At 49.7% G+C, this 12,239-nt stretch overlaps 2 protein-coding genes across 5 annotated transcripts in view; one reads left to right on the forward strand and one right to left on the reverse strand.

Annotated features, from left to right (window-relative positions):
- CAMK1G (calcium/calmodulin dependent protein kinase IG) overlaps nucleotides 1-9,375 on the forward strand; it is a 30,217-nt gene extending 20,842 nt beyond the window's left edge. Inside the window, exons 5-13 of one of the 2 annotated variants that reach the window (XM_015117620.3) lie at nucleotides 898-1,036; nucleotides 1,689-1,812; nucleotides 3,239-3,314; nucleotides 4,382-4,494; nucleotides 5,266-5,344; nucleotides 6,887-6,974; nucleotides 7,213-7,637; nucleotides 8,213-8,340; nucleotides 8,468-9,375. In XM_015117620.3, coding sequence (XP_014973106.1) covers nucleotides 898-1,036; nucleotides 1,689-1,812; nucleotides 3,239-3,314; nucleotides 4,382-4,494; nucleotides 5,266-5,344; nucleotides 6,887-6,974; nucleotides 7,213-7,637; nucleotides 8,213-8,303 — 1,135 coding nt within the window. In that variant the 3' untranslated portion in view covers nucleotides 8,304-8,340; nucleotides 8,468-9,375. The remainder of the gene's footprint in view (nucleotides 1-897; nucleotides 1,037-1,688; nucleotides 1,813-3,238; nucleotides 3,315-4,381; nucleotides 4,495-5,265; nucleotides 5,345-6,886; nucleotides 6,975-7,212; nucleotides 7,638-8,212; nucleotides 8,341-8,467) is intronic. The other variant, XM_077937105.1, reaches the window with a different exon arrangement.
- A 932-nt stretch (nucleotides 9,376-10,307) lies between these two features.
- Nucleotides 10,308-12,239, reverse strand: part of LAMB3 (laminin subunit beta 3) — a 135,160-nt gene continuing 133,228 nt past the window's right edge. For all 3 annotated transcript variants that reach the window (XM_077937086.1, XM_077937094.1, XM_015117616.3), the window contains one exon: nucleotides 10,308-10,844. In XM_077937086.1, the coding sequence (XP_077793212.1) occupies nucleotides 10,708-10,844 (137 nt within the window). In that variant the 3' untranslated portion in view covers nucleotides 10,308-10,707. The remainder of the gene's footprint in view (nucleotides 10,845-12,239) is intronic.

Genomic DNA, 12,239 nt, shown 5'->3' on the forward strand with positions numbered 1-12,239 from the left:
AAAGGACTAGAATCCCTGGCTCATGGTTGAAATAGTCTGGGAATGCTTATCTCAGAGAAGACAAGGCCTCCAGAGAGCATTTCACTATCTTTGAATACTTGAAAGGTACACAGGAAAGGCTGTTATTCTTGTTCTGTGCAGTCTCAATAGGTGAAATTGGTAGCACTGGTATGACAGGACATCAGCTTTCAACATAATGTACAGAAACATTAGGAAGATGCCAAAAAACACTCTGTCTTAGGAGGTAGAGTGTTCTCTGACACTTAAGTGTTCTAGTACTCACTAGAAAACTTCTAGGCAAAAATAGTGTAGACAGTATTCACGAGATAGAAGTCGGACTTGATCTTTAAGCTCCTCTGAGTCCTAAGATACTCTACCATTTGAGTTTCAAAGCACCCGTACAGCCCTACCTGTAATTCCAGCTTTACGAAGTCCAATTTCCCAAAATGAGGAAAGAAATCTTAATATAAGCACAGTTAGTTTCACTTTCATGCCTTCCCTTTCCTACTTTGCTTAATTTCTGTGTCAGCCCTCTCTTTCATCATGGCTTCCTGTGTCATAGGCCAGGAAGGAAGGTGGCTAAGAAGTGTGTCCACACTAAGGAATTATTGGCTTCTTGTGCAACCCCAACCGGAAGCATTTACATTTTAAAGGAAATTGTCAGAGAGAGAGGTCAATGCTTGGCCCAAAGAAATGACTGCCTGGTGATATCACTCCAGGTGCCCAGAGTGGGTGTTCTGAGACTGGAGTAGTCCTTCCAGCATCCCTTCAATCGCAGTTCATGGGTGCCTGCCTGTTCCACCACAGCTGTGTCCCCCATGGCTTCAAAGCAAACACTTTCGCATTACTTTGACCTGAAATGAGAACAGAATTCCTGTCTTGATCCTATGCCCACAGTGTTTCTGGTGGGGAGCTCTTTGACCGGATCCTGGAGCGGGGTGTCTACACAGAGAAGGATGCCAGTCTGGTGATCCAGCAGGTCTTGTCGGCAGTGAAATACCTCCATGAGAATGGCATCGTCCACAGAGACTTAAAGGTGTCAAGCCGGGAGTCCTGGGTGGGAAACAGATAATGACTCTTAAGGAAGCTGCATGGGTCATGGGACATCTAAGCTCCATAAAGTAAGAGGGTTGGACTAGTGACTCCCAAGGCCCCTTCTGCCCTTAGATTCCTTAAACAGACCTTGGATGAGTGAACAATGGTTACTAATTTGCACCTCAATCTTTTCTTGAACCTTTCACTATGCCTTACCCTATTTGGATACCAAAATAATACACACATTTCTTAAATCCAGCCACAGTCAAAACCCAATGCAACAAAATACTTACTGAGGGCCTACATTGTACTAGGCATTGCACTGGACTTTGGAGAGATCAGACACCATTAACCAAAGATAGGTTCCCTCAAAACACAAACAGTCCTGGGGTAGTTGGAAGTGAGGGAAGGAAAGGGTGAGCATATTAATGGTTATAAGACTGAGCAAAGTCAGAGCCATAAGCAAGAGGCAGAGTGCTGGGGTGCAGGGGTGAGGGTGCAGGTAGGAGGAAGGAGGGAAGAATGGAGGACGATGGGCTGGCCTTGAAGTCAGGAGCCCAGGGCTCAGCTTCCTATGAAATTATGTATCAAGGGGAAGGAAAATACTTGCTTCAGGTGGTTATATCCTACACTACATATTTTTTCTCCTACAGCCTGAAAACCTTTTGTACCTTACCCCTGAAGAGAACTCTAAGATCATGATCACTGACTTTGGTCTGTCCAAGATGGAACAGAATGGCGTCATGTCCACTGCCTGTGGGACCCCGGGTTATGTGGGTAAGTCTGGGACCAGAAGGAAGGTTGACCAGTTGGCTACATTCAACCACATGCCTATCATTCACAGAAAGGGGTAATTCTGAGAACGTAGGGTTCAACTTCAGGGGCTATCTAGGTAGGACATCCACTTACAAGGTTTAGGGCCAGCCAATTCATCCATCTCAGGATCTGTCCTTACTGCTCTCAAATTCTACATCTTTAAAGACCGCCTACCCCTGAGCCCTCCACAGTTCCTGCCTATGCTTTGGCTCTCATTTCTGCAGATAGACTTTGAGCCTTTGTCTTTCCAGCTGGATCAGGGGCAGACAAGATCACAAACCCAGAGATCAGCAGAGAGCTGAGGGGTTGAGCACTGGCCCCACTCCTTTCTCCCACTCTGCAGGAGACATTAGCCCCCAGTTGTTGGGAGCCAGGAAGCACAGGATATTGAAATTGGGCCTGAGGAACCCAGAAATGGGCTCCTAAATGTCCACCCAAGGAAGCACTCTGGGAAATTGGCAGAGCTGGAGCCTCCTGCTTGAACATTCCTGTAGGTTTCCAGGGCACCCAAAAAGAGTGAGAGCAGGCAGGGCACCTGGGAGAGTATTATTGGGATCTACAGGAGAGAAAGTTGGAACTCTGAACATCTGCTCCTGTCCCTTCCTCCTTCACCAGTAATCACCTGTTTGCAGTTGGGTAATGGGAAGCAGAGCTCTGACTCAAGAGAGGGAATCTACCCTCCCAGAAAGTCAAGTCATTCACTCATCAGTAGGTATTGAGTCCCACCAGGTACAAAGTTCTGGTAGCTGCGATAAATATAGAAGGCAACCCTCTACACTCCACAGAGGAGTGTAGAGACTTCCTAATCAGAGGAAGTCATGGCTCATGCCCTCTGAAAGCTCTCAATCTGATGGGGGAGACTAAATGCCTCCCCTCAGAAGGTACCCACGGTCTGATGGGAGAGATACTGCCTTTGCTCCAGGATCTCCTAACCTAATGGGGGAGACTCAACATCTGCCTCCCAGAGGCTCCTAGTCTAGTGGAAGAGAGACAGTCCTACACTGATGATCTCCAAGTCTGAAGGGAGAGAGATCACCCTTGCCCTGGGAATCCCCTATCTGAGTGGGGAAACAGGCCCTGGCTTCAGAGAATACTCACTGTGATCGGGGAGACATAGCCCTGGAGATCTCCAGTCCAACAGGGGAGTCATCGACCCTGTCATGGGGAAACTCACAAACTAATGGAGAAGTCACAGTCTCTCTTTGCAGGAAGACTTAGTCTTCCCAGAAGAGACACAGCCCCTAGCCTTAGGGAGTTTTCAGTCTCCTAGAAACACCACCATCCCATGGTCTTCCCTAGTCTGCTTCTCTAAGCCTGACTTTCAGCCCCCACCCCAAATCCCTCTCCTCTTGCCACCAGCCCTGACTCTGCCCTTGGTCTGCTGCAGCTCCAGAAGTGCTGGCCCAGAAACCCTACAGCAAGGCTGTGGATTGCTGGTCCATCGGTGTCATCACCTACATATTGTGAGTAGACGCTGGCCTGGGCTCAGCTGCTGAGAAATCTCGGAGCCTGCTTACCCCTTCTCATTCCCTCCCCTGTCTCAGCTCCTCTTCCAAGCACGTGCATGTGCACAAACAGACACAGGCACACGGGTGCATGCACACACACACACACACACACACAAACACACACACACACACATATGCATGTACACGAAGCTTAAAAGCTTCCTCTCTCTTGACCTCCACTGAATTTTAAAACAGAGCTCAGCATGAATCCACTGCACAGCCACCTGTCACTCGCTCCTCTTGCACCCCTGCCCCATTTACTGCCTATAAATGTGTTGGATCCCACTCTGTGGAATGAACAGTGAAAAAGAGAGAGGCCAAGCCAGTCTTGGAAGTCAGGCGGACCCACTGTTCCTGCATCTCAGCTTTCTTTCCCAAGGCAAAACCATTGCCTGGATGAAGCTGGTCAGGGCCTCACCTTTTCGCTCCTCTCCACACATTCCCAAGCTCTCCCTTTCCTAACCTGCCCATCACCTCTTCCCCACCATCCCTCCTCACCTACAGTAAACTTTGCTCTTAGGAAAATAACCTGGTTTCAATTATCTCCTCCATTTATGTTGAATAAGTACTCTCATTTATTTGCTCAACCAATATTCGCTGCCTATCTACTCTGCATCTATCCCTGTGCTAGGTTCTAAAGAATCCAGCAGCGAACAACGCAGCCTAAATAAATCCTTCATCAAACTTACAATCAAGTAGACAGTCTACCCCATCTTTCTTAAAGATATTTTATATAGCATTCATGAGTCAGGGAAAGTACAAGGAGAGGTGGCAAGGGTTTGAGGGCATAATGTATGCAGAGACCGTCTAGGGATGCCTGTGCCAAGGCTTGGCACTTGCATAAACACTTCATGGGACCTGTACCATTCTTGAATTTGAGGCAGATCCGTGTCCTGGTCATACTGCTGTTCTGAGACCTTCATTGCCCACCTGTGTATACAGTGGGAGCCTGGGGGAGCAGAGAGGCTGGCTCAGGGAGGACAGGTTTTTCAGTAGTGTACCTCCTTCCTGTCCTGCTGCAGGCTCTGTGGATACCCCCCGTTCTACGAAGAAACGGAGTCTAAGCTTTTCGAGAAGATCAAGGAGGGCTACTATGAGTTTGAGTCTCCATTCTGGGATGACATTTCTGAGTCAGGTAAGGCCAGTAGGCGTGAAGGAGAGATAATAGGCTCAAGGTAGAGGCTGCCAGGCAGGAGAAATAAGCTTAACAAAGGGTGACAGTCCTGGCTCTTCAAAGTCCTGGGGATCTTACAGAACAGGCTGCCAAGGAAAGTGGAGAAATCTTCATCTGCTTCAAAGACCCAATAAATTATTTACTTCTAAGGGCTATGCTTTTGTTTTTCTGGGGGCAGAACCACAGTATGCCTGATAAGGAGATGGCGGGGGGAGCGGGGGCAGTTCAGATGCGGGGCCAGGAGGGCAGAGCCAGGTGGTGAGGGGAGAGTTCCAGACAAGAGCAGCAAAACCAAGGGATTAGATACCAAGAAAGACCATGCAATGTCTGTGTGTGAGAGAAGATGATCATTACGTGATTGTTGGACCTGTTAAGTGGAAATTGGAGCTGGAACAATCCAGCACTCACATGTGTGCCCATGTGCCAGTGCTGTTTCCTGTTTCCATGCAAACACATGCACATGTGGTGTGCAGGCACATGGGGGCCTCGTGACCAGTGATGCTTCTGCAGTGCTGTGTGGGTGAGGCGGCTTGTAGCTTCCCTTCTTTGGTGGTTTATAGTGGGTTGTTGTTAGGTGGTTTGGATTTTTTTTCCTCTTCTAAGACTCTTAAAATTGCCTCTTTGGAAGATCAGCTAAAGATGCATTCACTGCCACCCACCAGCCCGGAAGTGAATTTCCATCAGTCATGAAATCTGGTCCTTAGTCGTCGTGTCTTTGATTGCTCCCCTTAGCCAAGGACTTTATTTGCCACTTGCTCGAGAAGGATCCGAATGAGCGGTACACCTGTGAGAAGGCCTTGAGTCACCCCTGGTGAGTGAGACATGGAGTGGACTCTAGACCCCAGCCCTGTGGTTCCCAAAACCAGGCTGACTCATTCACATTGTGTTCCTCTGGAATCTGCTTGCCTTGGTCCATTTAATGTTGCGACGAGCAAGGACCATGCCATTGTTCATCAGGCCCAGGTGGAGATTCAAACAGCATTCAGTGGAGCAGGTTCTGATGCAAGGGTAGCAGCTAGGTTGTCTGGTCAAGTGCAGGAGGCAGGTGCAGCCGAGCGCTGTCATTCAGCCCTGGGACAGGGTGCAATGCTCAATACCAGTTATTCAAGAGGTGCCAGGAATGGGCAACTCTGTTCTGTCCTTAAGAGGTTTGTTTTACTCAGGGATCAATAACTGTTCCAGGTGAAGTGATTTAGGAATAATTGCAAAGCAACCGACTGGCAAAATAGGAAAATCTCAAAATACTTCTTCATGTTACTCCCTAACTCAATTTACAATAGTTCCCCACTTCGCACCCCAGCAAGCCTGGATTCCTTTGTCTGTCCAGTTTCCCTAATATGGCCTGACCCTTTATCTCCAGCCTCTTTTCCCAGGATCGCCAGCATACCTCCTCTGTCCAGATAGGCCTGGGAGCTATCTCTGTCTTCCTGCCATCCCTCACCCCACATACGAAGCTCTTTCTTAACTACACCTTGGATCAGATCATTCCCACTACCTACAATGTCTTGCTTCTTGCCCTGTATGTGGCATCCTTCAGGATCCAGATCAGTCTCTGCCCTTCCCTGAAGCCCCTGATCCCTGCAGTCCACCCCAATCTCCCCTGTTCTCTTTATTAATCACACAGCTTACCATGCATTACTGCAGTCCATAGCATGAGCAACACCCCACACCTAGACTGTAGGCTCCTAGGTGTTAGGGCCCATGTCTCTTACTTCTCGAGGTCTGTTAGTAGTTGGCACAGTACTATGCACACATCAGGTGTCTGAGAAACACTTAGAGACCAGTGAATAAGGGGCTAAGGGGATAGAAAAGGGGTAGCCTGTACCAGATGGCCTTATTGAGGAAGGCTTCCAGGAGGAGGTGGGTTCTAGGCAAGGTTTTGAGCTAAAGGATGGTGACTATGCTAGTGCCCTCTGATGCTAGGTCCAATAAACTTTTTCTATAAAGCAGCAGATAGTTAATACTTCCGGCTTTCCTGGCCATACTGTATTTATGGCAACTACTCGACCCTGCTGTCACAGTGCAAAAGGAGCCACAGACAATACCTGAATTAGTGGGCACCGCTGTGTCCCCTTAAAACCTTATTTACAAAAACAGGCAACGGGCCGATTTGGCCTATAGGCCATAGCTTGTTGACCCTGCTCTAAAAGTTTTTTATTTTGCCAAAGCTAAAGCCCACTCTTACCTGCCCAGGGGGACAGAGAACCCCTGCTTGTAGCCCTTTCCTGCTGTGGGCTGCCTTTCCTCTGCACACTCTACCCAGCTCTCACATGGACCTGCAGGCACCCTGCCCACCCCCTGGCTGAGTGTCCATAGCCACCCAGTAGCCAGGTGTCCCCTCTTACATCCACAGGATTGACGGGAACACAGCCCTCCACCGGGACATCTACCCATCAGTCAGCCTCCAGATCCAGAAGAACTTTGCTAAGAGCAAGTGGAGGGTAAGCTGTCCTCTCCGAGGGGTGGGAAAGCTGTTCTGGGCCCCTGGAGGCTGGGCTGGCAGGAGCTGACATAAGGGCTTTCCTTGGGATGTCCCAGAAGGCACTGGAGCTCCCTGTACCCTCTCTGAATGAGAGGTGGGCACCCAGGTTTCAAGAGGCCACAAGGCAAAGGGGAAGTTTAAACCCCGAGGCCCTCTGAGGTTGCAGAAGGCCAGAGGCTGCTCTTGTGTCTCCTTAGCAAGCGTTCAACGCAGCAGCTGTGGTGCACCACATGAGGAAGCTACACATGAACCTGCACAGCCCGGGCATCCGCCCAGAGGTGGAGAACAGGCCGCCTGAAACTCAAGCCTCAGAAACCTCTAGACCCAGCTCCCCTGAGATCACCATCACTGAGGCACCAGTCCTGGACCAGAGCGTAGCACTCCCTGCTCTGACCCAATTACCCTGCCAGCATGGCCGCCGGCCCACTGCCCCTGGTGGCAGGTCCCTCAACTGCCTGGTCAACGGCTCCCTCCGCATCAGCAGCAGCCTGGTGCCCATGCATCAGGGATCCCTGGCCGCCGGGCCCTGTGGCTGCTGCTCCAGCTGCCTGAACATTGGGAGCAAAGGAAAATCCTCCTACTGCTCTGAGCCCACACTCATCAAAAAGGCCAACAAAAAACAGTATGTATTTTTAGCCAAAGATGGAGCCCCAGCTTGGGTCTGAAAGAAATCGGCCAACAGGACTGAAAGAAATGGACACAAAGGCCTCTCTCACTCGCAGGCAGCTCTACAGGGAGGGATGAGTTCTGGATCAGGGGGCGGGGAAAACGCTTCTAGCCCTGTCCCCATCACTTACTAGCTATGAGGCCACTGACGAGTCAGTGAATGTCTCTGCTTCTAGTTTGCTCATCTGTAAAATGGGTTGACGTCTATTTATCTACTCAGCCTGCCTCACAGAGGTGCTATTAAAGGTTAGTGAAGCAATAGAGATGATAAAAGCCTACAGAAAACTGGGTATGTGCAAGTGGTGAGCATCAGATTCCCTGAGTTTCTAGGGTCTCTGTGCTTTGGAGGAGAAAGGTTAGGGGGGCTTGGTTATCTTTATCTTTTCTGCAGGGTCTTGAACTTTCTGAACCTCATGAGGGGAGAGCTGAGTGGATGCCACAGGCACAGAGAACTACCACCTCTGCCCTGCCCCATCAACTCTTCTTCTCCCCTCAAATACTTCAAAGGTTGTTGCTTCATTTCCTTTCTAGGAACTTCAAATCGGAGGTCATGGTACCAGTTAAAGCCAGCGGCAGCTCCCACTGCCGGGCAGGGCAGACTGGAGTCTGTCTCATTATGTGATTCCTGGAGTCTGTGCCTGTGTCATTGCAATTTTCAGGTGAGGAGGGTCACAGTGTGAGGCTTGGGGAGAGTTTCTGTCCCAGAGGAGAGCCCCATACCAGAGTGTGAGTGATGGGGTCTGAAGTGGCAGCCCCGCCCTCACTCTGAGCCCCTTTCTCTTGCAGGAGACATGTTCAACTCCTCTGCTCTTCCAAACCTGGTGTCTATCCAGCAGAGGGAGGAAGGCAGAGCAAGTAGAGCAGGGCTTAGCAGGAGCGGTTTCTGGCCGGAAGCACCAGCCTGCTGCCAGCAGGGCAGCCCCTCACAGGAGGCCCGTGAGGGAGCCCCAAGGCATGAAGCCTTGTTGAAGCTGTGAGCAGGAGGAGCAGCGCCTGCGGGCTTCCAGGTCTCCCTGACCTGCCTGCTCTATGCCCCCACACCCTACGTGCCATGGTTCTGTGCAGTGTACGTAGATAGCTCTCGCCTGGGTCTGTACTGTTTGTCGTGAAAAGCTTAATGGGCTGGCCAGGCTGTGTCACCTCCAAGCAAAGCCATATGGAGCATCTACCCAGATACCCACTCTGCACACACTCACTCCCACCTCTCAAGCCTTCAACCTCTTGGCCAGATTGGGCTCATTAATGCTGTTGCCTGCCCATCCGCATGAATGACAGGCAGCTGTCCATGGTGGTCTGCCTGTGAGCTCTTCAAGTTCTAATCCTTAACTCTAGGATTAGCTCCCAAGCGCGCTGAGACCCAGCCAGCCTGCTCCTGGCACAATTCTGGCCCCTCTCCCTGCCTCAATCTAAAAGCAGTGCCACACCCTCCAAAGTGGAATGGAAAGAAATTCATGAGTAAGGGCTGCAAGGAATTCTTATCCCGGCCACATGCCCTCCGCGCACACACCCAATTGAGTTAACCTTGGAAGTTGACTATTTTAATGTCTGCCAGGAGTTCTAATCCTGCTTCTGTTCCCTTTTCTCTCCTTGAAAGTCCAGCATACCGTTCTTGTTCTTCCCCAGTCTTCTCACCCTCCGCCCCTCCAGCTTCATGCTCAGTGTTGTGCTCAATAAAATGGACATATTTTTCTCTATGATGCTTCATTTGGTTCTTTCAAAGTCAGGAGCAGTTCAGGGACTTCTGAGCATGTCTGGAGTAGAGAGTGCATGGATGGCTGGGGTCAGTAAGGAACCAGCAGTTGTAGCTGATGTGCATACAGATGTGCATACAGCAGAGTATACAGTGCTGCAGGCACCTAGGGACATGAGTTACACCATTAACTCATTACTCATCACAACAACCCCTTGGGGCAAGTTCTGTTGGAACCCAGGCAGTCTGGCTTTAGTGGCCATTCTCTGAATGGCCGTATCAGATGAGCATGAGTTCGAGCCCCAGCTCTGTCCCGAACTGCCATATATGTGACCTTGGGGAAGTTACTTAGCCTTTTGTGCCTTCGTTTCCTCACTTATCCAATGGGAATAGTAGCACCGCCTGCATCATGAAATGATGCAGATGATGTGCCCAGCCTCGTGACCAATAAATAATTAAAATGATTAACAATGATCAAGAAATTAATGTAGATAAAATGTCTAGCACAGTGTCTGCTTGGGCCATGGTTAACACACAAATGTCCATGCCATTCCATATCATCCTCCACCCCACCCCCCACACATATCCATTTACTTCTCTTTAAGACCCCAAGAGACACAGATTCTAGTCTTAGTCTTTCCTCTGGAAGCTGCATGAATTTGAACAGAACCTTCCCTTCCCTGGATTTCTATTTCCCCATCTGTAAACAAGAAGTTGAATCGCTGCTTAGAGATGAAAACTGCTTGTCTGGTTTCTCAAGGGTAGAATCCATCAGGTTCTGGGGCACAGGGGCCCAGACTCCCTAAATCTGGGTACCCAGCAAGCCAGGTGGAACAGAGGAGAGCAAACCATGGGCTTGAACAGAGGAGTCCCCCACAAACCCCAAATAGGAGACAGAAACAGTGGCAAGAGTTTACCCAGTGAGGGGACAGACCATTTTTCCTTGTTGAACCTCTAGGCTCTTTTCCAAAGATTTTTATTTGGCTTTTCATTTTTATATCACTTTTGTTAAGTTTTTGTGTTTGGTCCAGGATTCTTCCCCAGTGGAGAACTAAAGGCGGGGGATACTGCCCAGCCCAGCTTCCTTGACTTGAGAGCTCCTAGTTTCAATGGCATGCCAATCTCCACCATCTCTGTCTGTCAAGTGTAACTGTCCCATTGACTCAGGCTCAGCTGCAGCTCAGGGTAATCTTACTAGCTGCACACCAGGGATAGTCCAGGCTGTGCTTTGGCTGCATGAAAGACTCCTGGAGATGGAAAGCACTCCAACCCAATCTGCCCCCAACTAAAAGCAAAGGGGGCAGATGAGTAGGGAAAGGGGCTGGAAGCTGTAGCATCACTTGCAGGTGGCATAGTAGAGCACGCGCTCATTGATGTGGTCACGAATCTGCTCCACACGCTTCTCCAGTCCTGTCAGGTCCGCCGAGCGCAGCATGATGGCCTGGCTGCCCCGCAGCAGCTCCAACTCCATGTCTGAGGCAAATGGAACAGCAGCAGGAGGAGGAGTTGATGGTGAGACTCCCAAAGACTCCCAACCCTTCCTTCCCCTCCTGCTAACTGGAAGTAGCATGTGCAGAGGAAGCCCCGCCAAAAAAATCTGGCCTCTAAGGCAGTGGTGCCCCCCCATCTTCATGCCTCCCTAGCCCCTATTCCATGCTTAGAAACCCGGCAGGGGCCAAACCCAGCAGGCCCCCACTCCTAACTATTACTGGGCCCCTGACCCTCTGGGCTCTCACAGTTGTCCCAGGCTAATGAAGGAGGTCACAGACACCAAGATTAGCAACCCAGTGCTGTTGGGCTCAGACAGCTGCCATCCAACTAATGATCCTCAAGTAGGCACCTTGACAAAAGAGCTGGATGAGTGACCAGAATTCCTCCTCAATTTCCCTCCCCAAATGCCACTCCAGATAAATCTAGCCCTCCTCTTCCAATTTATTCTGCATACAACCACCAGATGATGCATAGAGGTTTGAAGAACTCTGGAAGTGACTCAGTCCAGCCTGCCCCCTGTCCCTCTAGGCAGGAGTCCCTCTATCACATCCACGAGAGCTGGTACCCAGGCTCAGCCTGAACTTTTCCAGGAATAGGAAGAAAGCAGGCACTGCCTCACAAGGCTCCAATCTTAGGCAGCTCTGGTTATGAAAAAAGTCATCTTCATGAGAAGATGACTGCCTCTTACTTCCACCTCTTGTCCCAGGTCTGTGTCCTGGGGGTATAAGAATATACCTTCTCTGTTCTCACATGTCAATCCTTCACATATCTGAGGCTTTATTGTCTCCAGGTTAAATATCTCCAGTTTCTTCACCTATTCCTCATCTGATATAATTGCTGTGTCCCACCCTGGTCACTCTCTCCTTGATGTATGCTGGTTTGTCGATATCCCTTCTGAAGATGTAGCAGCCATCACTTGAACACCATCCCCCAGGTGAGATCCCATCAGCAGAGTATAACAGTGTTATTATTGGATTGACATTCAGCCAGTAGATACCCATATGGATTCACAGGTTGATAAAATATTTAAATATGTCCATAGCAGTTGTTAAATAGCTGCCATTCTGTTCCTTGGTACTCACCCCCAAGACCCACCTCCCACCCCTGGTCAATGCATGATCTTCCCCCATTATCCTGCAACTAAAGGTAAATTCCTGCAAGCAGGTACCTTCCGGTTCCAATACTGTAGCCTAAGCCTTTTCTGGTTAGTGGGTACACACCACTCCAGTTGCTAAATAGTCTTACCATTACCTCAAGCTATTACTCTCTTCACTTTGGTTGCATTGTGTTTGTTAGCTCTTGGGGCTGAAGTAAGCATTGCTGGCTTATAACAAGCTTGCGGTAACTCAAAACTCTTGGGTCTTTTTCAGATGAGTA

Source organism: Macaca mulatta, chromosome 1 (assembly GCF_049350105.2).
Source record: "Macaca mulatta isolate MMU2019108-1 chromosome 1, T2T-MMU8v2.0, whole genome shotgun sequence".
NCBI classification, from domain to species: domain Eukaryota; kingdom Metazoa; phylum Chordata; class Mammalia; order Primates; family Cercopithecidae; genus Macaca; species Macaca mulatta.